Source organism: Delphinapterus leucas, chromosome 4 (genome assembly GCF_059928025.1).
Source record: "Delphinapterus leucas isolate spDelLeu-1000000601 "Yukka" chromosome 4, BTC_Dleu_Yukka2, whole genome shotgun sequence".
Taxonomy (NCBI): domain Eukaryota; kingdom Metazoa; phylum Chordata; class Mammalia; order Artiodactyla; family Monodontidae; genus Delphinapterus; species Delphinapterus leucas.
The window spans coordinates 12,520,664-12,544,225 of NC_143132.1; the positions used below are offsets into that span (position 1 = coordinate 12,520,664).

General features: G+C 48.7%; 1 protein-coding gene across 4 annotated transcripts in view; it reads right to left on the bottom strand.

The window, feature by feature from the left end:
• Nucleotides 1-5,027: 5,027 nt before the first annotated feature.
• EVA1C (eva-1 homolog C) overlaps nt 5,028-23,562 on the bottom strand; it is an 84,903-nt gene continuing 66,368 nt past the window's right edge. Inside the window, exons 4-6 of one of the 4 annotated variants that reach the window (XM_089910306.1) lie at nt 16,047-16,127; nt 14,240-14,329; nt 5,028-6,381 (exon numbers count right to left, since the gene is read on the bottom strand). In XM_089910306.1, coding sequence (XP_089766432.1) covers nt 6,005-6,381; nt 14,240-14,329; nt 16,047-16,127 — 548 coding nt within the window. In that variant the 3' untranslated portion in view covers nt 5,028-6,004. Of the gene's footprint in view, nt 6,382-11,926; nt 13,690-14,239; nt 14,330-16,046; nt 16,128-23,562 lie in introns of those variants that run through there. The other 3 variants (XM_022552839.3, XM_022552842.3, XM_022552843.3) reach the window with 3 other exon arrangements.

The following is a 23,562-nucleotide window of genomic DNA, read 5'->3' on the forward strand; positions in this document are numbered from 1 at the left end:
CAAGAGAAGCCACGACAATGAGAAGCCCGCGCACCGCAACGAAGAACAGCCCCTGCTCGCCGCAGCTAGAGAAAGCCTGCACGCAGCAACGAAGACCCAACGCAGCCAAAATTTTAAAACTTAAAAATAAATAAATAAATAAATGTTATTAACTGATTTCAGTTTAAGATTAGCTAAGCACACGTGGCTGCTGGCTCCGTACCAGATGATCAGCATCGTGATTAGTACCGTCTCATTCATTCTCCAGGGAGCCCAGCACTGCCCCCACGGGGAGGTGCCTGTTGATTTGAAATTCCTACAAAGGATGTGATGGCCTTGGATAATTATTAGCTGGCTTCCTGAATTCTCCCTTATCTGGTTGATGCTATCGCGCTTCTTTCTTGCCTTACTTCCAGCTATAGGTCAGTGTGGCTTCCAATTGACAGGGCATTTAGTTGGAGTATTTATTTAGGATTTAATCTCTGAGGCTACCGTCCAGTCATGGGATGGAGTTTGGCCAACTCTGCATTGGTGGTCAGGCTTACAATGGGCTTCTGAAAACCCAGTGACCATAGTTCCGGGTTTACAACTATCCTGCCAATACTGGGCCTGGCCTTTCAAGTCCAAGTGTGGGAAACTTCACAATGGACTTGGCTGAAGACTCCCAGGAAGGTCAGGCCTTGACACTTTCCTTGGAGCTCTGCAGACAGTCATTCCTCCTCCAAACTCCCCTCTGTGGTGGGGCTGGAGGGCTGCCTTGTTCTCCCCCTCAGCAGCTTGCTCTTACTTTGCCCTAGAGCTCTGGCTGATGCCCTGAATGTGGTAAAACTGGTGAAGTTTTGGCCCTGCTGGATGCTGACCCTCAGGAGGAAGAAATAATCGAAGGTAAAAGCTTTCATTTACGGTGGTTCTTATTAGGTGTGAAGCACGGTCACTCTCCACACCACTAGGGAGGAGTTACTATTATTGTGCCCATTTTACAGATGAGGAAACTGAAGCACAGATAGATCTTCCTGAGACCAAGCTAAGACCAAGTCAGACAGAAGCTGGGAAACAAGAGGGCAGCACAGCAGGAGGGGGACCCTGAGGCCGGGGCTGGTGCAGAGGCATGTCCAGTCTGGTTGACATCGGTGTTCCAGGGTCTGGGTGGGGCAGGGAGTGGGGTGAAAGCTTCAGGGCAGTGGTGCTTTCCAGGAGGCCCCCACTAGACAATATGGGCTGCCGAGAGTGGATCAGCCCTGGGGAAAGTGGATGAGAAGGCTCATGCAGCTCCCCCCCCGCCTCTGCCAGGGAGGACGCAGCATCAGGCCTTGGTTCCCCAGGTAACCTGGAGCCGGAATAGGGGGTCGCCGCCCATGGAGAAGGACAGGGACAGATTGAAAGGGGGCCCTTGTGGGCATCACTTTTCTGAGACTCACCAGATGCCAGATGTATGAACCAACGGCTGACTCTTCCCTGACATCACTTGCTAGTGGGGAGGCTCCCCCATGTTCCTTCCACTCTGGCTCCCCCAGAGGCTGCAGGTGGCATTGTGCCAGCAGTGTGGGCCGACAGGGACCAATAGGTACCCCCAGGCCCCTCACACTGGATGTCTCGGGTCAGTTTCCAAGATTCTTGAATGAGTGGTTTATTGAAACAGTGCTCTCAGGGGAAATACTTGTAAGAAAAGTGCTATGGTCTGAATGTTTGTGTCCCTCCGAACTCATATGCTCACACCCTAACTGCCAAAGGTGATGGTATTAGGAAGTGAGGCCTTCGGGAGGTTTTCAGATCAAAAACCTCATGAATGAGACAAGAGAGCTCCCCACGCGCCTTCCATCACGTGAGGACACAGCGAGAAGTCCGCAACCCAGAAGAGGGCCCTCACCCCACCATGCTGGCACCCTGAGCTTGGACGTCTATTTCCATAACTGAGAAAAAAAATTCTGTTGTTTATAAGCTACTCTGTCTGTGGTAGTTTTGTTATAGCAGCCCACGCAGACTAAGACAAAAATGGTGAGGGGGCAATTCTCTGCAAAAGAGGGCAGCTGTGGGCCGTTAAGTCACCCTCGCAGCAGCTGGGGCAGGCAGCAGGCTTGGTACAGGGATCTGGGCGGGCACAGCACCGCGCACTGCCCATCTGCGGGGTCGGCAGTGGGACTGCTCACAGGGCCTCCCAGGAACTGCTTGGTCCCTGGGTAAGCGCTGCTTTTTCGTGAAGCGGCAGCAAATGCCCCAGCATCAACAGAGCGGGAGCGGCCCTGCTAACAAGCTCCGTGAATCCAGAGGGCTGAATTTTGCAGCAGGTGGCTTGCATTTTGAAAGTCAGCATTTGCAGCAAGTAACTGAGGTAGTGACACGTGCAAACCTCCCACCGAGAGCTGGCCTCTTGGCACAGGACTTCCGGAACCCCACAGCTTGGAAACAGTGGGGTGTCTGTGGCCCAGAGCAACACAAAGCTTAGAAGCAGCAGCCCATGTGTGCCTCACACTCCCCGGGTGGAATTCCACCTGGGAGCTCCCACCAGCCACCATGCTCCATCAGAAATCCTTCATCCAAATCTGGTTTTGTCCTTTTCCTCCTGGGCGTGGTGCCCGTCCAAACACATTCTCAGCAGGACCTCTCAGGCTCCTTCCATGAGAAGAACGTGACATTCTTCTCTTGGGCTCAGAAAATGCAAATAAACAACTCGTTGCTTTTGATCAGGCCAAAGACTGCCCCTCGCTTTGGCCGGCCTGTCTTCCAGCTGCCTCCTCGGGGGTCCTGGGAGGAGTGTGCACGTGGGTGGGTGTTGGGGGGAGACGCAGATAAGGGAAGACCCATCGCGGCATTCAACAAGAGCTTTGAGACTGAGGTCAGTGTGGGCACAGCTCTTCCTCCAACTGGAAAAGTGAAAACCTTCAGCTGGTGCGTGTTCTCTCTTCAGCTGCACAAGGTCATCGGAAGGACAGTGGTTATGTTCACGGAGCCAGAGAAGATGCTGCTTGGGAATTAGAACTAGAGACCATGGCGGAGGCTGTTCTGGGACCCGAGACAGTTTCAAAGTGCTTCTTGCTGAGCTCAGGAAATAAAAGGACAAGGATTCTCTTTGATTAGAACAAAATCCTCATGAAGAAGTTAGACAATGGAGCCATATGTTCATTCTCTGCTATGACCTAGAACAGATTTATCTCTAATGACAGATTGAAGGCGAGTCATCTTCGCCCTGTCAACTTCTCCCAATTCCCTACATTATAGATGGAGGACTCGGGTTCCTGGAGGTGCTGAGGCATTTCAGCTCTGCCCACACGACCCCAGCCTGTCCGTATGGCACCTCTCTGGACCAGTCTCTACTCTCCCACCTTCGCAGGTAAGTTTAAGGGAAGCACACTCTGAAATTGGCAGAAGCGGGGGTGAGAAAGGGGGTTTCACTCTGACTCACCTTCACTCCCCCTTCCCTCTGTTGAATGGAATCCGTGAGATATCTCATCAACTTTATCTGCGGTTGCCGTTTTATGTGGTTTCACTGCTGTTAAAATACCACACGAGGGACTGCCCTGGAGGTCCAGTGGTTAAGACTCTGTGCTGCCAATGCAGGGGGCACAGGTTCGATCCCTGGTCAGGGAACTAAGATCCCACATGCTGTGCAGTGTGGCCAAAGGATAAAAAAGAAACCACACATGAATGTTTACAAAAGCACTATTCACAGTAGCCTAAAGTGGAGGCAACCCAGATGTCTAGCAATGGATGAATTAATGAACTCAATGTGCCCTATACATATAGTGGAATATCATTCAGCCATAAAAAGGAAGAAAGTACTGATTCATGCCACAACATGGATGACCTTGAGGACATTATGCTACATGAAAGAAGCCAGTGACAAAAGATTACATTTATATGTGTGATTCCCTTTATATGAACCCTCCAGAATAAGTGAATGCATAGAGACAGAAAGTAGAGAGGTAGTTGCCAGGGGCTGGAGGGAAGGGGGAATGGGGAGTGACTGCTTAATGGGTAGGGGGTTTTATTTTCTGATGTTGAAAATGTTTTGGAACTAGACAGAAGTGGTGGTCCCATGACACTGTGAATGTACTAAAAGCCACTGAATTGTGTGCTTTAAAATGGTTAATCTTACTTCATGTGAATTTCATGTCTGGCGTAGACCAAATGTTTGTGTTCCCCCCAAACTCAGAGTAAATCCTAACGCCCATTGTATTTGGAGGTGGGGCCTTTGGGAGGTGATCAGGTCATGAGGGCAGAGCCTCCCTGGATAGGATTAGTGCCCTTATAAAGAAGAGCCCAGAGAGCTCCCGGCCTTTCTGCCACGTGGGCACCCAGTGAGACCCCCAGCTACGAGCCAGGAAGCCAGGCTCTCACCAGACCCTGGCCCCTTGATCTTGGACTTCCAGCCTCCAAAACCGTGAGAAATAAATTTCTGTGGTTTTATAAGCCACTCAGTCTATGGTGTTTTTGTTACAGCAGAATGAATGAACTAAGACAAACTGAATTTTAAAAAAGAAAACAAAACTGCAGCCCCTCTGCCCTCCAGGCAGCTGGGCTAGTTGATGAGAGACAGGCCCCTCCCTCCACACCACCCCCTCCTCTGGATTCCTCAGATGGGCCCTTCGCCCTCAGGATCTGGAGGCTGAAAGAGAAATGCCTCCTGTCCTACCTGTCGTTACTGGGGTTCCTGAGGGAACAGCTAGTATTTCCTGATCACCTTACAGCTGAGCCAGCTCCAGCACTTTGTACCGTGTGACTTGGCCCCAGTACTGTCAGCCTTCAGCTCCCTCATCTACATATGCCTGCTTGCAGGGCTGATGTGATGATGAAGTAAGATAAGGCAGGGAGACCTCATTCATAGTCAACACCATCATTTTAATGCTCTAAGCCCCCTAGGACAAGAAAGAGAAAAAAATTCTTTTCTTATTCTACTCCACAGCTATAAGCCTCCTGTCCACCAGGGGGGGCCTTCTAAAAGAAACCATCACCAGTTCTCCCACCAGGAATCTGTTTCCTTAACTCCTTTTTCTTTTACTTCTTCACCTGCCCCTCCCCCTAATATGGTAGGACCTTTTTTTTTTGCAATAATTTGAAAGGTAGCTCTACTTGATCCTTGCCCACAGGCTGCTGGGGAATCTGGTCGACTGTTTTTTACCACTAGAAATTCTGTAGTTTTAATCTAAGTCGGGGGTCAGCAAGCTTTTCCTGCAAGGGTAAATGTTTTAGGCATTATAAACCATACTTTATTTACAAAAGCAAGACGCAGGCCAAATCTAGTCTACTGCCTGTAGGCTACTGGACAGCCCATGAGCTAAGAATGGCTTTTACATTTTAAAATAATTGATTTAAAAAAGAGAAATATGTGACATATGAAAGTTAATTTCAGATTGCAGTTCCCACAAATAAAGTTTTATTGAAACAGAGCCGTGTTCATTCATTACCTATTAGCTGTGGCTGCTTTTGAGCTCCAGGGTCAGAGGTGAGTAGTTGTGGCAGACCTATCTGACCTACGATGCCTAAAATATTTATTATCTTTCCCTTAAAAAGAAAACAAACTTTGCCAATCCCTTCTCTAAACAAATTATGTTAGTGATTAAAGTCTACCACCAATGAACGTGGAGTGACTGAACTCACGCTTGCCATTGTGAATATTAGTATAATTCTTTTATGGATAGATAGGGATCTTCTGTTTACCCATCTGTAAAACGATAATGACAGCACCATCTCCCGAAGTTGTCGTGAGCATTAAATGACTTAATACATGAAAAGCAGCTAGAACAGTGCCTGGCATTATAAGTGCTCAATAAATGTGAACTCTAGTTCTGTTAGCATATAGACATGAATTTAAATAAATACAGAAAACCAAGACTTCTTCCCTCCATATTTATTTTGAAATGTGCTGTAAACAGTTTGAAATGTCCCTTTAACAGCTTTCTGGCTTCCTCAGTACTGGATGACGTGACAAGTTCTCCTTCATAGAAGGTACAAGTGAAACAGAACTGGAGGGGCATTCTCAACCCTTCCCTCTTCAGAAAGTGTGATCATATCAAGATGCATCTGGTTTTCAGTAGAACTGGCTCATGTTTCTTGGGAGTGAAGTGTCCAAACCACTGTTCATCCATATTTCCTGGATGATTTGCTCCCTGCGCTCAATCCTTTCTGCCAGCTCTGCAGCCTCTATGGAACTGTAGACAGGATATGTAGTCCTACGAAACCCCGACAGTTCCCCTGGAAAATCGGAGTCGGAGGAGTCCTCCTCCCCCTCCTCATCCTGGCTGTCCTCCTCGGCTTTGTCGCTTCCTGGCACCAGGTGCTCCCTCGCCAGCTGCAGCTCCCGGAGGTCCTTGGTGCAGGACACTCTGATGACCAAGGCACACAGCGTGAGTGCAAGACCGATGCAAACACTGGACACGAACAGCAGGGCAGCTCTTTCAGGGTGGGCTGTAAGGGAAAGAGAACACGTCAGGACGCGGGGGAGCTGTCAGTCTTCACCAGGCCGAAGTCCCACAGAAGCAGATACATGCAGTCCTGGACAGCATCTCTGAGACCGTCCACACCTAACTGATCCTATACCCCCACTAATTAAAAAGAAAAAAAAGGTTTGGAGCATATATAGTCAACATATGTATGTTTATGAGAGGACACATAGCAAAGGACCTGAGAAGCTGGGCCCTCCTGAGTTCAAATGCAGATCTGTCATTCCCTAGTGTGACTTTCGGCGAATTACATCACCTCTCTGTTCCTCAGTTCCTTCACCTGTAAAATGGAGCCAGAAGCCTCTTTCTGTCAGAGTTAATTCCTGTGAAGCTCTCAGAACACTCAATGACACATAACAAATGTTCAATAAACTGTTAGCTATTATTAATGGTAGTAAATTTTGAACAATTAATTTACATATGAAGTATATATATGAATGTAGGTACTAATATAGTAAATGTTACAAAGCTTAATTTTAGATTAAAAAATAAATATAAATAAAAGTTCTGGTAGTAAAAGTTCAACCTCCAAATAACTGTACAATAGAAATAGAGAGAATGCTAATTTGTACTATGTACCCTGGTCTAAATCTTTACATATGTTTAATCCTTACATTAACCCTGCGTGGAAAGGACTATTACTTTTCAGCTGTGTACCCCCTGAGGTGTTAGCACTCCCATTTGGGGAAGTAATGACCCAGCTAACTTCCTAATATAGGTCAGGAGTTGACAGATTTTTCTGACCCTTCTGTCAAAAGGTCACACAGTGCCTATTTTAAGGCTTTGCGGGCCCGACAGTCGGTGTTGCAACTACTCAACTGCGCTGTTGTAACACGAGAGATGCTACAGGTGTGGCTGTGTTCTAATAAAACTTTATTTACAAAATCAGCCCGTGGGCCGTACTCTGTGGATCACTGATACAGAGGCTCAAGCTGAGGTGTAGGGGAGCCACTGTCTGAGCTCAGCTGGCCTCTTTAGCTGGAGCCAGGACAGGAACCCAGCTCCTGAGCTGCAAGCAGCTTGTGAGATGTGCACTGGCCGTTTGCTCCTACGTCTCGATGGAACCAGCCTCCGCCAGGCACGTGGCCTCCTCGTTCACTAGACTCGAATATAATGATGACTGTTGTCTTCACTGCCTCGGTCCCTCCCCAGAGGTGCAGAATGGAGGTTCAGGGCTTGACAGTTGTTAAGTTTCATGTACAGTCAAGGGATCTAGCCGCTGTGATCTGACAGGAGAGATCTAAGCGGGACACGTCATCTCCTTGAAACATGCAACTTCCCTATTCGGCTTCCTTCACTCGCAGCTCAATTCACTGGACTCAAATGTCCTTTGTTGCCGTCGCCCCTACGAGCACCATCTCATCACTCTCTCTAAGACACAGAAGTCTGAATGCAAAACTGCTTTTGGCCAGGGGAGGGGCAGTGAGCTGTGTCTGTAGTACTATTAATAACAATATATTTTTCCTAAGGGTCAAGGTATTTTGAAGATTTGGTCAGATAGAGACACACATCCTTTGTGCCGTGTTCATTTCTGGGAGTGGTGGTAGAACAGGGATTGGAAGACTGGCATTTGGGACACAATCATTAAACCGTAAACCACAAAATGATGCTAAGACCCGAGGCCCTGATCTGATGGGGCAAATCGTTTCTCCTCCCCCTGCTCACCAAGGCCTCTTCGGTGAGGACTCATCACCCCCAGCCTCACTCTCACCTCCCTTTCCTTTGAATCCTCCTTTCCTCTCCCCGCTGTCTCCGGCCCCCCCTTCCCAAGCCTCCTGGCCACTGTCCTCTCCAGTCCTTCCTGTCCTCATGGAGTCGGATACGGGCTTTCTGTGCAGCCACAATTCATCTCCTCTTCCTGGGAAAGCGTAAGCCTTGAGCCCGCTGACAGCCACGCCTGTAGCCATCACCTCCTGCGGTGCCTGGAAGGAGCGCTGCCGATGGGTGAAGGGAGTCCCATCCACCTGTAACCTTTTCCAGCCATCCTGGTTCAGGACAGGGCCAGCTCCAGGCAGAAAGATCCCATGCTGGTCAAGCTTCTGGGAAGACCATGATCACCCACAGCCCCCTTCTCTCCTCGCCCACGAGACCATCATTCCCAGTGGTGGTCTCATGGGTGAATCAGGTACTCAGGCCAGGATCAAGGAGGATTTAAGGTCTGGCTCTGCCCCAGACAGGTGGGTAACTGTGGGCTAGTTACTGTCCCCCACTCCTTTCCCATCTCTACTTCTTTTTATTTTATTTTATTTTATTTTTTTTTGCAGTACGCGGGCCTCTCACTGTTGTGGCCTCTCCCGTTGCGGAGCACAGGCTCCGGACGCGCAGGCTCAGCGGCCATGGCTCACGGGCCCAGCCGCTCCGCGGCACGTGGGGTCTTCCCGGACCGGGGCACGAACCCGTGTCCCCTGCATCGGCAGGCGGACTCTCAATCACTGCGCCACCAGGGAAGCCCCTCTACTTCTTTTTAAAGACTCCAGGTGGACAGAATTAAACTCACCATAATCCTCAGGATATGACACATTCTCTTTATCTGTCAATACGCGGCCTTCCTTTATGTTTAATTAATTAATTACTTAAAATTCTGTAATCAGCACCCGTGCTGTGAATAAGTCCCCCACGTGGGAGTTAGAGCCTTGACAATAACCATGTCTAACCTGTGGGTTCGCCTCCTCCCATCAAGGTAACTACCACCTGCATTCCACGCTCATGCCTTTTTACATAGCTTATGGCACCTCTGTGTATTCCTAAAAACTTCATGAAAAAGGTGTAACGTTGCAGCGTTGGGGGTTTGGTGTTGGTTTTTAACTGAACAGTATATCGCTGCATGTTATTCCGCTATCTTGACTACACTGTGGTTTATTCACTTGCTCTCCTGCTGATGGGCACCTGGGGGGCTGCCAGGTTTCTGTATGTGGGCCTTGTAGCTGTGACCATTCCTGTACATGTCCCTGGTGAATACCTGCAAGTGTCTGTCTCGGCTACTGAGGGCAATTGGATGAGCTGTAAGGCATGTGAATTGGGGAAATACTGCCAACGTGGTTTGCAAAGTGGCTGCAATGCATGAGGAATCCTGCAAATCCTCAACTTCTCCAGCACTGAGTATGGACGGGCTTCTAACATTTTTCCAATCATAGGAGTATAAAATTGCATCTCACTATGGCTTGACTTGTATTTCGTGGGTCTACGGCACTAGGCTTGGTGCCCTGTGGGTTGGCGGCTCCATAACGTTAGTTGCCTTTCTTCCTCTCTCCCTCTGCCCCCGGAGAGGGAGGGTGTGGGTTCTATTGCCAGGAGCGCTTCTCACTCATCAGACCCTAGGTGCCTCTTGGCTCAGGTGTACCTCCTGCCAAGTGATCACTCTTCAGGCCATGTTTACACCAAGTCTGCTAATATCCAATAATCAAAGATGGAGAATATGGCAACTCTTGGAAAGCCCGCTGGAAATAAGGCTTCCTAGTCACCTGAACCAACTAGTCTGGAGTCATAGAATCACCAGCTCTTAGTTAGATGGAGCCCTGGTGGTGAACTGGCTCAACTCTTCCTGTCACAGCCATTTAATTTGTCCATAGCCACTGCTTTGGCTGGGACCCCAAGCTCGGGGCCAGGGTTCTCTCCAAAGCCCCAGGCTTTAAACTAAGGGGATACCGTCTGTTTTCTAAAATCAATTGGACCACTTTAGGCTTTTGTGAACCCTTTTCCTATTATACTGAATGCGTTCTGTTAAAATAAAGGCATTAGTCTCCTTGTCAGACAGAATCTTCACACTGTGCTATTGTTGGTCTTATTCTCATTTTAGCCTTAGTTCATCACAGGCTCAAGCGAATGGCTTTAATTTCATCAGCGGTAGCAAGCCCTCGGGAATCTCACCATGGTGGCCCGTGGCCTTTAAGGCCCCTTGACCCTTAGATCCCTGGTCTGTAGCCAACACAAGCTCCAGCTCAAACTTATTTGTGTCCAAATAAGACACCGAGAGGCTGGGGCGAGGGTTCCACCCCTTGGGGCCCTGCTACCGTCGGGTGAAAGCACAAAGAGTATTGGGCCTGGTCTGACAGCACTTAGGGATGTGATAATAACTTTCTGTCATGGAACCAAAGATTAGAGGCCGTGGGAACACTTCAGAATCCACACCTATGTGACAAGGCGGCGCTGATTTCCCATCTTCCTCCCTGACAGGGGATCGTGTAACTTCAACTCTGGAATGTGTTATGATACTTCTATTTCAATGGGGGTTTGCCTGATAGCCTGGAGTTCCTTTCATATGAAACAATGACGCCCTCCCAACTCAGGAGAAGCACTGCTTTCTCACCCATGGCCCCAGTTACCCCATGCACCCCGCAAGTACACAGTGAGTGCTTCCAGAGGCCGAAGACACACACAGGCCCAAGCCCAAGGCCGGGGCTGAAATATTGGGCCACGAGGGCACACAATAAAACATTCACTAGGTGGAATGGAGGACATCAAGTTCTGAGCCAGGCTGTCTAAATAAGTCTCCTTCAGAACAACCTGCAGAGGTACAATGGCTGAGCCAGCTAACTGCCTTCTGCAAGCCTCCAACACACACACACACACACACACACACACACACACACGCACCTCTTTCCATTTCCCTAATATCAAAACTTCTCTATGAGTTTCTTCAGACCCATGATCAATATTCTAGAATGAATTCAAGGAGTAGGTCTATATTACTGAGAGGAGGGTAAATTCTAACACTCCTAAGAAAATGTCTCACAGATCATTTAAATGGCCCAAAGCAAAATCATTCATCAGGGACCCTTGGATATCCTTGTGTCCGTTCCACCAGCCTCTGTGTCTCAACATCCCAGGACAGGCCCCTTGATTCTGGGTTCTAGTCTGCTGGTCCTTCATGTGAACTTGGCTGCGCTAATGCAGCAAAGCTACCTACAGCCTGACCTGGGGAAACGTCCTTCTGGATTTGCTCAATCTACTGATTTAGCTGATTTTGCCAGAATCTTCCCAGCTCACTCTTGGTGGCTCCTGTTGGGGTCCCTCCTGTAGGAGGGTCTCCTCCCTTTGGTGGGTGCCCAGGGACCCCAGTCCAGCCTTCAGATCATATCCCTGCAACACGGGTAAGGATGCTACTGAGAGTTGGCTGGGGCGCTGCTTTCTAACGACGACGAGGGTGACGCTCTCATTGTGTGACGCTCGTGTTGAAACAGCTCAGCCTGACGTCCTGCCCTTCGCTGCAGTGTGCTGGCCTGCCTCGTGAGGAGGACGAGGTGGGCTGGGGACCTTTAGAGTGACCACCCAGAGGGTGACATGCCCAGGAAATTCACCAGCAAGTGCAGATGTCCCTGTTTCCCTAAGACTTTGTGAGCCTCTGTGATTTGACAAATGAACTTCTATAGCAACTTCATTTCACTAACACCTGACACCACACATTCAGAGCCTCTTTCTCTTTGTCATGAAATTTCGGCTTGGTTGCAGCTTGCTGAGTTCAACGTGCCTAAACATCCCTCTATAAAACCAAATAACAACCCACCAAGTCCTTACATTCCTTAAAAATTTAATACCTACAAACAGCAAATACAGGGTGATGATTAGGTGCAGGACAGCTCATGACGCCAAAGGAGGACTCTTCACATGGTCACTTACTAACTACTTCGTGTGCATCTACTCTGTGCCAGCTCTGTCCCAGGCAGTAGGATATGACAATGACTAAGGTGACAAACATCTGTACTTGAAATAGTTAATGTCTAGTGGAGAGATGGGTGTTTAACAAATAAATCTCTCCAACGACTTCTGGGAGCGATGAGTGTGTAAAAGGTTAGACAGGGATGGAGGCAGTCTAAGTTAGATCACTCGAGGTCATGAGGTTTCCATCCTTCAAAATTCTGAAAGGCACACATCTCTCTTGGAGAAGCTGGAGGGCAGGTTTTATATCTGCTGAGTCTGAATCCTGCCCTGTCGCCAGCCACTTGGTGTCCTCAGGCACCTGGCTCAACTCCTCTGAGCCTCAGCTTCCCTGTGTGCAGAATAGGGGATAAGAGTCCCTCTCTCAAGGTCACTACTATGGACTTTATTGTGTCCCCCCCAGATTCATATGTTGAATGAATGTGATTATATTTGGAGATAGAACCTATAAGGAGGTAATTACAGTTCAATGGGGTCATACGGGTGGGGCCGTGATCCAACAGGATTAGTGTCCTTATAAGGAGAGACACCAAGGGGGACCTAAAATATGACATAAATGAACATATCTATGAAACAGCAACAGACTCATAGGCATAGAGAACAGACTTGTAGTTGCCAAGGGTGAGGGAGGGTGGGGAAGGGATGGACTGGGAGTTTGGGATTAGCAGATGCAAACTATTATATATAGAATGGATAAACAACAAGGTCCTACTGTATAGCACAGGGAACTATATTCAGTAGCCTGTGATAAACCATAGTGGAAAATAATATGAAAAAGTATGTATATATATGTAGAACTAAATCACTTTGCTGTACAGCAGAAATTAACACAACATTGTAAATCAACTATAATTCAATTTAAAAAAAAAAGAGAGAGACACCTAGAGCTCTCTCTCTCTCTCTTTCCCTCCCTGCTGTGTGAAGACATAGGGGGAAGGCAGTTGTTTACAAGCTGTGAAGAGAGCCCTCACCAGAAACCAAGCCTGCCAGCTCCTTGATCATGGCCTTCCAGCCTGGAGGAAAATACAGTTCTGTTGTTTAAACCACCAGGCCCATGGTATCTTGTTATGGTTGCCTGAGCTGACCAGGACAGTTGTTGAGAGGAACTGATAGGGTCCAGAATGGCCGCATCACATAAGCAGCCTCCTAGTTGTTCCTCTGAGTGAAGGATTTTCATGATGTCTTTCCTCCAAGGGGCTCTCTGGGGACTTTGAAAATATGTGATATTTTCAACAATCAAAATCCTTATATCTCTTAACTATGACAATTGTCCGGAACAGCAAGAAACAGAAAGGGAAGGGTGGTTAGAAAAGAGAAGGTTCTCAACAACCACACAACTACCACACAGGGAGGACATTGGTAAGGAGGTCCCAAGACTGTTCTATCTCCTGTGTTGAGATGTTTCCTTAAGCCTTTATTTTCTTCTGAGGGAGGCTTACTCCAAACAGCCCCAGCTCTGGCAGGCCTTGAGTAAGTAATGCCGTAATGCATTGTATTACCATGTATTTTACAAAAGTCTTCTGAGGTTCTGGCTCTCTGAACAGAGTCAGGCAGGCATTGTTGAAACTTGCAGAGTTGACATTCCAAAATACGGTCTCTCCAGAGGTGAGCAGTGAGGCTGGTGAGGAAAGGTAGCATGCACCATGAGCAATCTGGGCTCTGCTAATTAAGGAGGGCTGAGTCTGACTGATCCTTAAGGGGAAGATTATCAAGGGAAACCTTGGAACCGTGAGAAGTAACGCTGGTGACTCAGAAAGGGGCTCTCCTTTCACAGAGCATGACCTGTTTTGTTCACTAAGTCATCTTTCAGCCCAATTTTCTTCCAGCCAAGGGTGGAATTCAATAATCCTATGCCCTTCCCGAATTTTAGAGCTGGAAAGTGCATTCCTCAGCTTCCTACTTTGCAAAGTGGAAAATTTCCATGGAGCCCAACTGCTACATAGTGCGACTTTAGCCTTTGCTACTTCCCTGTGTGGTTCTCTTGTTGGTTGCCAGTGGCAAGCATACCTAAATTCAGGCCTCTGTGTTTCTGGATTGTAGAAGATTGCAGTTGTCACTTTAAGTGTCAAACTTAAAAGTCCTTTTTCTTTAGCCAACCAAGTGTTGTAATTAAACAGAGCATTTGTGAGTAAGAATTCAGTAAATCCGTTATTAATTCACTGACCTACCTCGCAGGTAAGCAAATGCTGCCAGGGAGTGGCTGACAATAGCTCCATCTTTCCTCAGAACTCTTGGTTTCCTTGGGTCAAAGTTTATACCTGTTTCGTAAAAAATGCAAGACCGATTAATCACAACTGTTCACCGCATGCGTTTTTTCCTAATCCAGGACTGCCATAATAAATAAAAAGTCATAGAGATCCAATAAGTGGGCCTTTGACAAAATTAGGGAAGACTAAGCCAGGAAGAGCATTTAGTAAGCAGTTTCTGAAAATATTAAGTGATAAAAGGGATTCAGAAATTCTAAAATGTGTTAGTTCCAACTTCACTCATCTACTCTACTGCAGAAGGGAACACATTTATTTTCCCATTTTAAGGCAATGGCATTCATCATGCCTCTGGGAGATTTAATAATGTCCCACTCAGCCACAGAGCTGCTGTCTGCTCTGTTCACCACAGATAAGAAGGCCTGGAATTATGGAGGGAGGTTGTGTTGGGCTACTTTTTTGGAAATGAAGCAAAATACAGGGCGGATCTGGCTTTGGATGCCTGGTTAAGTTGCTGTGATGGAGCTTAGGGAGCCCCTGATGGGGTAGCCTAAGGGCCCTGGGGACCCCTGGGAATGTCAGACACGGCTCTCAGGCCTCCACTCCAGGGGGACCAGGATATTCATGGGATCTGGGTGGGAGCCCTCTTAGAAAGAGCAGAGGGGCTGGGAGAGGCTGGGAGAAGCAGAGCCTGGTGGAGAGCTGGAGGGCTGGAACTAGAAGAACATAGGATACTAACAATAGTTATCTCTAAGCTTTGAGACTAAGGGTGAGTTCTATTTCTTGGTGCTTTCCTGTGTGCTCCATAACAAGCACACTTTAGTTTTATTCTTAGGGGGAAAAATTTCATAAATGTAATCAAAGTAACACAAGACCAATTCTCAACCTGCAAAGTGCAATATCTTACATAGATTGTCTTGGGGGGGCGCTCTGTAATTTCATCAAGAGCCCCAAGGGTCTGAACTCCATTCTAGATTTGATAAGAAGACCAAAACGTTCATCCCCTTATTTACAAAAGTCCGGTGAAAACCTCAGGAAGAAGGGCACATGTGGATGGAGGCACACAGGTCCAGCCTGGGTGTGGCCCACCCAGGTTCCCTATGGCAGAGGTCCCCATCCCCGGGCCACAGACTGGTATCAGTCTGTGTCCTGTTAGGAACTGGACCGCACAGCAGGTGATGAGTAGAGGTGAGCAAGTGAAGCTTCATCTGTATTTACAGCGGCTCCCCATCGTTTGCATTACCGCCTGAGCTCCGCCTCCTGTCAGCATTATGGTGAGTTGTATACTTATTGTATTATATATTACAATGTAATAATAATAGAAATAAAGTGCACAATAAATGCAATGCGCTTGAACCATCCCGAAACCATCCCCCCCACCCCACAAGCCCCGGTCTGTGGAAAAATTGTCTTCCACGAAATTGTTCCCAGCTGCCAAAAAAAGGTTGGGGACCGCTGCCCTATGTGATCCTCTTTCCAACAAGCTCATCGGATAATCCAGGAACCCCAGGTTTATTTCTGAGCAGATCTTTTTTCAAGGTGATTTTTCTTTTAGGAAATAAGCGAGGGAATGGAAGGGGGATTTATCCTACTTATAATTTAAAACACAAAATGTTGGCCACCATTTGCAACCATCTGCCACAGCACTGCCATTCTCAGAGCTGGGAGCTCACACACCTTCCATCCTAACCAGTGTGCACCCACTTGCGGTCACATGGGGCTGTTCACCTTTACTTAAAGAGAAATGCTGCTAGTAAGCCATAAACCTTACCATAGTCACCGTCTTTCTGTTTCACAGAAGGTTTTAGATTAGCAACGGATGGATCGATCGCTGTGAGTATATTCTTGGGAACTAAAAACCAAAAAGAAATATTTTAAATACTTTGTACCCATAATACAACTTTAAAATGCAATGTAGATAAGACAAAAAGAGATCAATTTTCAAATCAGTACATAAATCACTCTGCTTGTCCAATACACTCACATACATACACCAACGGTACCCATGTGATCATCAAATGTCCCAGAAAGGTTAAACTTTAGGTCTATCTTGCAGTATTTAAAAAAAAACAACATAGAGAACAAATAAACAAGATGTGGCATATCTATCCAATTCAATGATATTTAGCAATAACAAGGAATGAAGTATAATCATTTTTTGGTATCCTTGGGGGATTGGTTCCAGGACCCACCTTGGATACCAAAATCCAGAGACACTGAAGTCCCTAATATACATAGCATATGATTTGCACGTAACCTATGCACATCCTCCCGTGTACTTTAAATCATCTCTAGATTCCTTACAATGCCTAATATCCTGTAAATGTTATGTAAATAGTTGTAAATACAGTGTAAATGCTATGTAAATAGTTGTCAGAGTGCAGGAAATTCAAGTTGTGCTTTTTACAACATTCTGGAATTTTTTTTCCGAATGTTTTCAGCCTGTGGTTGGTTGACTCCACAGATGTGCAACCCACAGATACAGAGGACCGACTGCACTGACACTTGCTACAACACGGATGAACTTCAAAAACATTATGCTCAGTGAAAGAAGCCAGACACAGAGGACCACATATGGTATGATTCCATTCATATGAAATCTCCAGAAAAAGGTAACTTTATAGAGACAGAAAGTAAATTTGTGGTTGCCGAGGACAGGGGTGGGGATGGGGACTGACCGCAAATGGGCGTGAGAGAACTCTGGGGATCTTGGAAATATTTTAAAATCGGAGTGTGGTGAAGGCTGCACAGCTCTGTAAATCTACCAGAAATCACTGGATCATTTTTACTTACAACGGATGAATTTTAAGGTACGTAAATCACACCTCAATAACACTGTTCACTCTGAACATCAACTTCCCTGAGACACAGTGAAACAAAATGAATGGGACCAACTCAAAACTCATCACCGACCTCTCCCAGCTGCGATTCCACTTTTTGTTCACTCTCTTTAATTCACTCCTTCCTTAATAACCCTGAAAGAATTCGAAGTCTCTGTGCTAGAATGCAGCTCTCAGTATTATAAGAAAGGATGACAGAAGGATGAAGAGAGAGGGCCGTGAAATAGACTCCCTTGGAAGATGGTTAAAGATTCTTCCAAACTGACCTTAAGAATAAACCATCCAGATCTCAAGACCCCCCAGGCAAAGCGGACAAGACGGTAGCAGGAGCTGAGCAGGGGGGCAAAGCAAGAATTCTGAAGAGCCAGTGCACTGCAGCCAGCTGGGAGGAGGGAGAGGAAACCAAATGTTTTCGCTGCAGAAAATTATTTTTGTTTGTTCTTCGGCTCAGCTGGTATCTGGGAGAAGTGGCAACAGGAAATAGAAGTGAAGCCAATACAAACCGGGCAAGTTCAACTGCACTGATTTTTTGGAAAAGAGCTGGTAAGCCATCTTCAGCAACAAGAAAACCTCATTTCCTTTCTCAAAGTGCTTAACAAAAGTCTTTTGGGGATGTCCCAGGATCAACAACCAGAGGACGTTCCTAAATTGTCAATTTTCCACGTGCAGGAGGCCCTGGCGCCTCTGTGACCGTCAGCAGGAAGGGTCACTTTCCTGGGCGGCACAGTGATGGGGACAGAGGCGGTGTAAGCTGTCCACCCCTCCCCCCGGGAACGCTCCTTGGCCGACCAAGGGGCAGGCACGCTGCTGATCCTGGCACACCGGCGGTGCCCCAGACAGCTGGGCTGGGCTGCCCCAGATGCTTTCTGATGAACAACCTCTCCATCACTTCTGCGCCCTGATTCCTCGGCAGGAGTTAAGTCCTCTCTGCAGGAGTGGTGTTTCTTCCCCACGTCTGCCTCTTGGCTTGTAGTCGAGATACAGCCGCAGGAGGGCTGGGCTCCCTACAAATGCCAGAGGCTTTCCAGCGCGAGGAGGAATTGCTTGGAGAGGAATGAGCTTTGCAGAATAAAACATTAAATCGCCTGTGTATGCCGTAGGCTCACGTCAGGGAACTTGCTGATTTACTGTGTGAAAATGGCTCTCGTACTGGGAGAATCTTTTAGGATCCTTAAGGTAACAACAGGTGTCAACACACCTGTCAGATTCTCGCATCTCCTGTTTCAAACTGATTCTGAATGAGGACAGGGACTGCGTGTCATTTACTACCACCCCTAAACCCGTCCCTCTCCACTTGAGGTCCATTTGTGAAAGTGCCAGCAAACCCCTTTGCATGGAGCTCCCACCACGAGCTGAACCCTGTGCTCAGCGTTTAAATAGTGCCTCTTGTGCAGTCCTCTTAGTGACCCCATGAAGATGCGGGTCATTCCCATTCCCGCAGATGGGAAAACTGAGGCTCAGAGATGAGCCATTCACCTAGCAAAGGGCGAAGCTTCACCTCCTGGTCTCACTCACATAGGCCCTTGCTCTTTTCTGTGGCGCTGGGACGTTCAGCCTTTGGGAACTGGATACTGGGTTGTTTGAAAGGATTATAAAGATGGCAAAGCAATTCCCACTCAGATAGTCCCCCTCAAGCCTCTTAGGTGAAACCAGAGATGATGATTCTAATGGGCTCCAGTGGTTCGCTAAATTTAGGCAGGCTCCCTTCCTGTTTTTTTTTTTTTCCTGAGTAAATCTGTGTCAAGCCTGGATCCGGGTAGACTTTAAGAAAGAAGCCTCCACAGGTTGAAATTAGAGCCCCACATAATTTTTCACATCAGAGACAAAAAAGATCTCTGCTTACACTCTCAATATGTACCCAGATTGCATGAGCACCTCTGAATCCTGTCATTCCCCCCATCCCGCCTGTCCCAAACCTGCAGCACCTATTCCTCCTGTCCCCACTTCTGGAATCTTCTATTCCTCCTGTCCCCAATCCTAGCACCTACAGAAGGGGGTACCCCAAATTCTGGTACCACCACCCCTCTTGTCCCCAGATCCTGGCATCCATTCCTTTTACACACAACCCTGGTACTGAAACAGAGCAGGACCTTACGGTCTTTCTCCCCTATGTCCTCTGCCTGCCTTTTGCCTGTGGAAAAACTTCAGCCAAAGCATAAGTTTAATCAGAGAAGTGAGAAAATGCAGAAAGAAAGGAAAACAGTCAAAGGAGACCAAATAATAATAGTTTAGTCATTAAGCATAGTCAAGGACCCTTCTCAAGGGCTATAGATGATATTCTGAGCTATATCCTGTGAGCTGTCTTATAGATACTGAAACCCCCCCCCCCCAGGCGGGAGAAGTTAACTACGTGTTGACCAGACTGTAGCCATGACGTAAGGTGTCACAATTCCAAGAACTGGCCTCAAGGAAATGGGAACAAACCGACCCTGGAACTGAAGATTAACTGTACCTAAAACAATCAAGATGACGCTGGTCAGACCACCGATGACCAATTTCAAGATGACTGTCAGAGCTGACTGTGCTGTTTCTGCACGTAGCCCCTCCCGCAGCCTATAAAAGCTCTTGCCCACTGGATGTCAGTGGGGGGAGTCGGCCTTTGGACAGGCATCCCCTCCCTCCCACCCCGCGTAGGTTGCCGGCATCCAAAAGAAAGCACACTTCCCTTTCCACCAACCTGGCCTCTTTATTGGCTTTTAAGCAGCAAGCAGCTGGACCCCACTTTCGGTTACAGTACCACCATCCCTCCTGCCCCCAAATCCTGGCACCCATCTCCTGGGAGGAGCTGCAGGCCCCCGGCTGAGGTCCATGTGTTTCCTGTCCCTCTCAGGAACTGTCAGGGCGGGGATGCTGGCTGTCAGGGCGGGGATGCTGGCTGTGCCTCTGTCTTGGTGACCCTCAAGGACCAGTGGCTGTGGACCCAGGGAGAAGCCGTCCCCGTCGGGGTGAGGGGAGAGCAGGCCGTTCTCCAGGTCTGCCTCCTCCTAATAGGAGGCAAGTCTGAAACCTATCCTGTCCAAGAGATGTGGCTAATAATAAAACATGGATAAAAATTGAGAGCGAGGACCTCGTCTAGCCATGCATTAAAGAAGGGAGCTCCAGCGATGCATCTCCCAGCCCAATCAAAGACCGATTGCTCTGCTCTCCGAGGGGTTTGACATCAACCAGATGCACTGCCTACAGTTCAAAAGGCAAAAGGCCCACAGCCTGAATCATTCCCCCGAGGGTACACCAAGACGCTGAAATTCTCCAGGCAGCCTACGAGCAATGAGGGAGGGGAAGACAGGATTAAAGGAAGCTGTAAAATAGGGAGGAGTGTCCCTATCAAAATGCAAATTACTTATGTCCCCAGAGAACACCCTCCAAGGACTCCCTGCTGCCCTTAGGTACAAGCCAATCCTTAGTCACCCATCCCCCAAGGTCCCTCCGTCCTGCTCCTGTGCTCACTTCCCAGGCTTTGCCTGCCCGTCACCTTGCTGACTCCTTACACGCCTGGTCTCACTTGCCTCAGACGCCACTCCCCTGGGAAGCCCTCCTGGTCCCCCAAGTCACCAGGGCCTGGAATCACCACATTCCATCCTATAGCTCAAGAGGGCAGGGACCACATTGCTCACAGCACTGAGGCAACCTCTCCCCAACCCAAGGGGCGGGGTATTTCCTGGGTGGGCGCAGCAAGATTGCTGGGCAGAACAGCAAAGCCCGGTTGGACACTGCGGTCAGAAGCCAGGTAGTGGAACAGATGTCTATTGGGGTGGATCTTCCATGAGCCTCTTAGGTAAGAGCATCTTGATTTGAGTAGGGGGTTGGCTGGGCCCCTCTCTAGCAGCCATGTTTATAATCACATCACATGGTCTCTGGCCAAGGCAGATCAAAGGAGGGGGCTACTGGACCCCAGCCCAGACAATTAAATAGCTCTCTGTTAGAAATTTGGAATTAAGTTGCCAGATTACCAGTCTTCATGTTGTTCGAACATAAAAATCTAACAGAAGAATCACTCGGGCTGTGGGGATAGCTGTATGGCATCCAGCCCAGGGTCAGAGGGCTGTCTGCAGAGGTGGGGCGGGGAGAGAGAGAGAGACCGAGACAGAGACAGAGACAGAGAGAGAGAGAGAGAGAGACAGAGAGAGGGAGGGGGAGAGAGAGAGAGACAGAGAGAGAGACAGAGAGAGAGGGAGGGAGGAGAGAGACAGACAGACAGAGAGAGAGAGACAGCGAGAGAGAGGGAGAGAGGGAGAGAGAGAGAGACAGAGATAGAGACAGAGAGACAGAGAGAGAGGGAGGGAGAGAGAGACAGAGAGAGAGGGAGGGAGGAGAGAGAGAGAGACAGAGAGAGAGAGAGAGACAGAGAGAGAGAGGGAGAGAGGGAGGGAGAGAGAGAGAGAGGGAGAGGGAGAGAGGTGAGGGACGGCTGCCATCGCCATGAAGTCTCCAGCTGCGGCCCACCCTGAGGCCTTGCTTTCCGGCCCTGGTTTCTGGAGACAGCCTTCTAGCCTCAGGGTACCTCCCCAACCTCAACCCCCTTTCGGCTTAAACCAGCTCAACTTGGTTTCTTCATTCATATCCAGAGAGTCCCAAGTAAGACAGATTCTCTTAGAAATTAATTCCCGACATCCTCTGTTTTTGTATCAACTCCCACATCAGTAGAACTCATGTTTTTAAAATGTAAAACCTTTCATGCCCATTTGGTAATCTACAAAATATGCAGACATTGCAAATTATGTTTTAATGATTCAGGTTTCACAGTGAAGGGCCATCAGTCGGGGGCAGAAATAATTTTAAAATGTCAACCACTTAAAAAAGAAAAAAAAAACATCAACCACTCAGAAGGTGGTTAGAAGTTGCCTTAGAAGGTGTCTGCTTGGACAGTCGGGGCTGCACTGGGAACATTAAGTGACCTCAGGCTGAGGGTCACCACCTCTCTTTGGGATAACTCCTGGGGAACCACGCCGATGACAGGGGGCCACTGTCCATGGCCCCACGTCCGAAACCAAGATGCAAAGCCCCCTCTCTGACCTCGGCTTCCCACCCTCAAGCGGACTCACTTGGATGCCTCCCTCTGCCATCCTTCGACCTCGTCCAGACCCTTCCCCGTTGCCCAGTGAGGCTGGAGCAGCCCTCTGCTCCGTGCCGGCCCTCAAGCAGCTGGCCCTGAGGGAGGGACCCACCACCGGGCAGACCAGGGTCCCCCAGAACGCTGACCGCTAACCCCCTGGGCTCTCAACACACGCAGCACCGTCACCACCGCCCTTTCTGAAGTCAGCCTGTCCCCACGGCCCTTACTTCAGACCTTCTCCCATCTCCTCAAACCCCCTCTCCTCCAGCAAGTCCTCACAGCGGACCACCTCAGCCCGCACTTATCTTGAGAAGGTTGGGAAGACAGGGGCCATGCGGTTGGAACCCCAAGCCCTCCCTCCATCCATTCCCAGAGCCTCTGCCCCACCCCGTTGGGACAAGGGACAAATCTTTCCCGCCCTTGTCACCTTCTCTGGACCCCAATCTTGCCCAAATAGGCCAGGTCTCTCCAGCATCTCGAATGTCTTCCTACTTTCCCAAACCCCTCAAATCCACGCAGTTTTGACCATGTCCTCTAGCGCCATTCAGGTCCGAGTCATTGCCTGCTGCTGTCTGACTGATCTCTGTTTCCATCCCGCTCTAGCCCCCTCCACCCTATAGCCGGAGTGGTCCTCTAAGGGTCTAATCATCACCAAGTGACTCCCTTACTTAAAACTCTCCAGTGGCACCTCCTCCCAGGACCCTGTGGGATCTGGTCCTGGCCCCTCCCGTGCCACCTCATCCACCTTCCACCTCACCCGCTGCCCTCGTCTCCCCCACTCAGCACCTGCCAGCTCACACCCGCCCACCCCTCAGAGGACAGGGGCAAATTCGCCCCAGAGGAAAGTTCTCTTTGGAAAACTTCTCCGTTCCCCCACCTCCCACCAGCTAAAAGGGCCCCTCCACTGTTATCCTTCCACATGGCATCCTGTCCTTTTCAGAAGCATCATTTATCACAGTGGGTAACGACACATTTCTCTGGTTGTTTGTTTAATGCCCATCTCTCTCCCCCAGCTGATAATTCCATGAGGACACGGACAACGTCTTCTTTTCTTTTTTAACTACAACACGCCCACAGCGTGCTGAACGAGTGAATGAGGGAGAGGAAGCTTGGACTGGAACACGTGACCCCTAGGCTCTGAAAGTCCACCTTCTCTTCGCGAAGAGCAGCCTCAGCCTGGGAACTGCTCTGGCCTCGCCTGTGAAGGCGCACCAGGAAATCCACCTTATTTGCAGGTTAATGTCCTGCCCTTCCCTCAACGCTCAGCTGGAGAGGCCTGGAGTTACTAGAACTTCAGAGTGATCTGTCTGGTATCTTGGGGAAACTCAGCCAGAATGGGCTCCATGCTACCCAGAGCTGCTTTACGTGGGAGCCAGAATATAGACTGGAGAGCA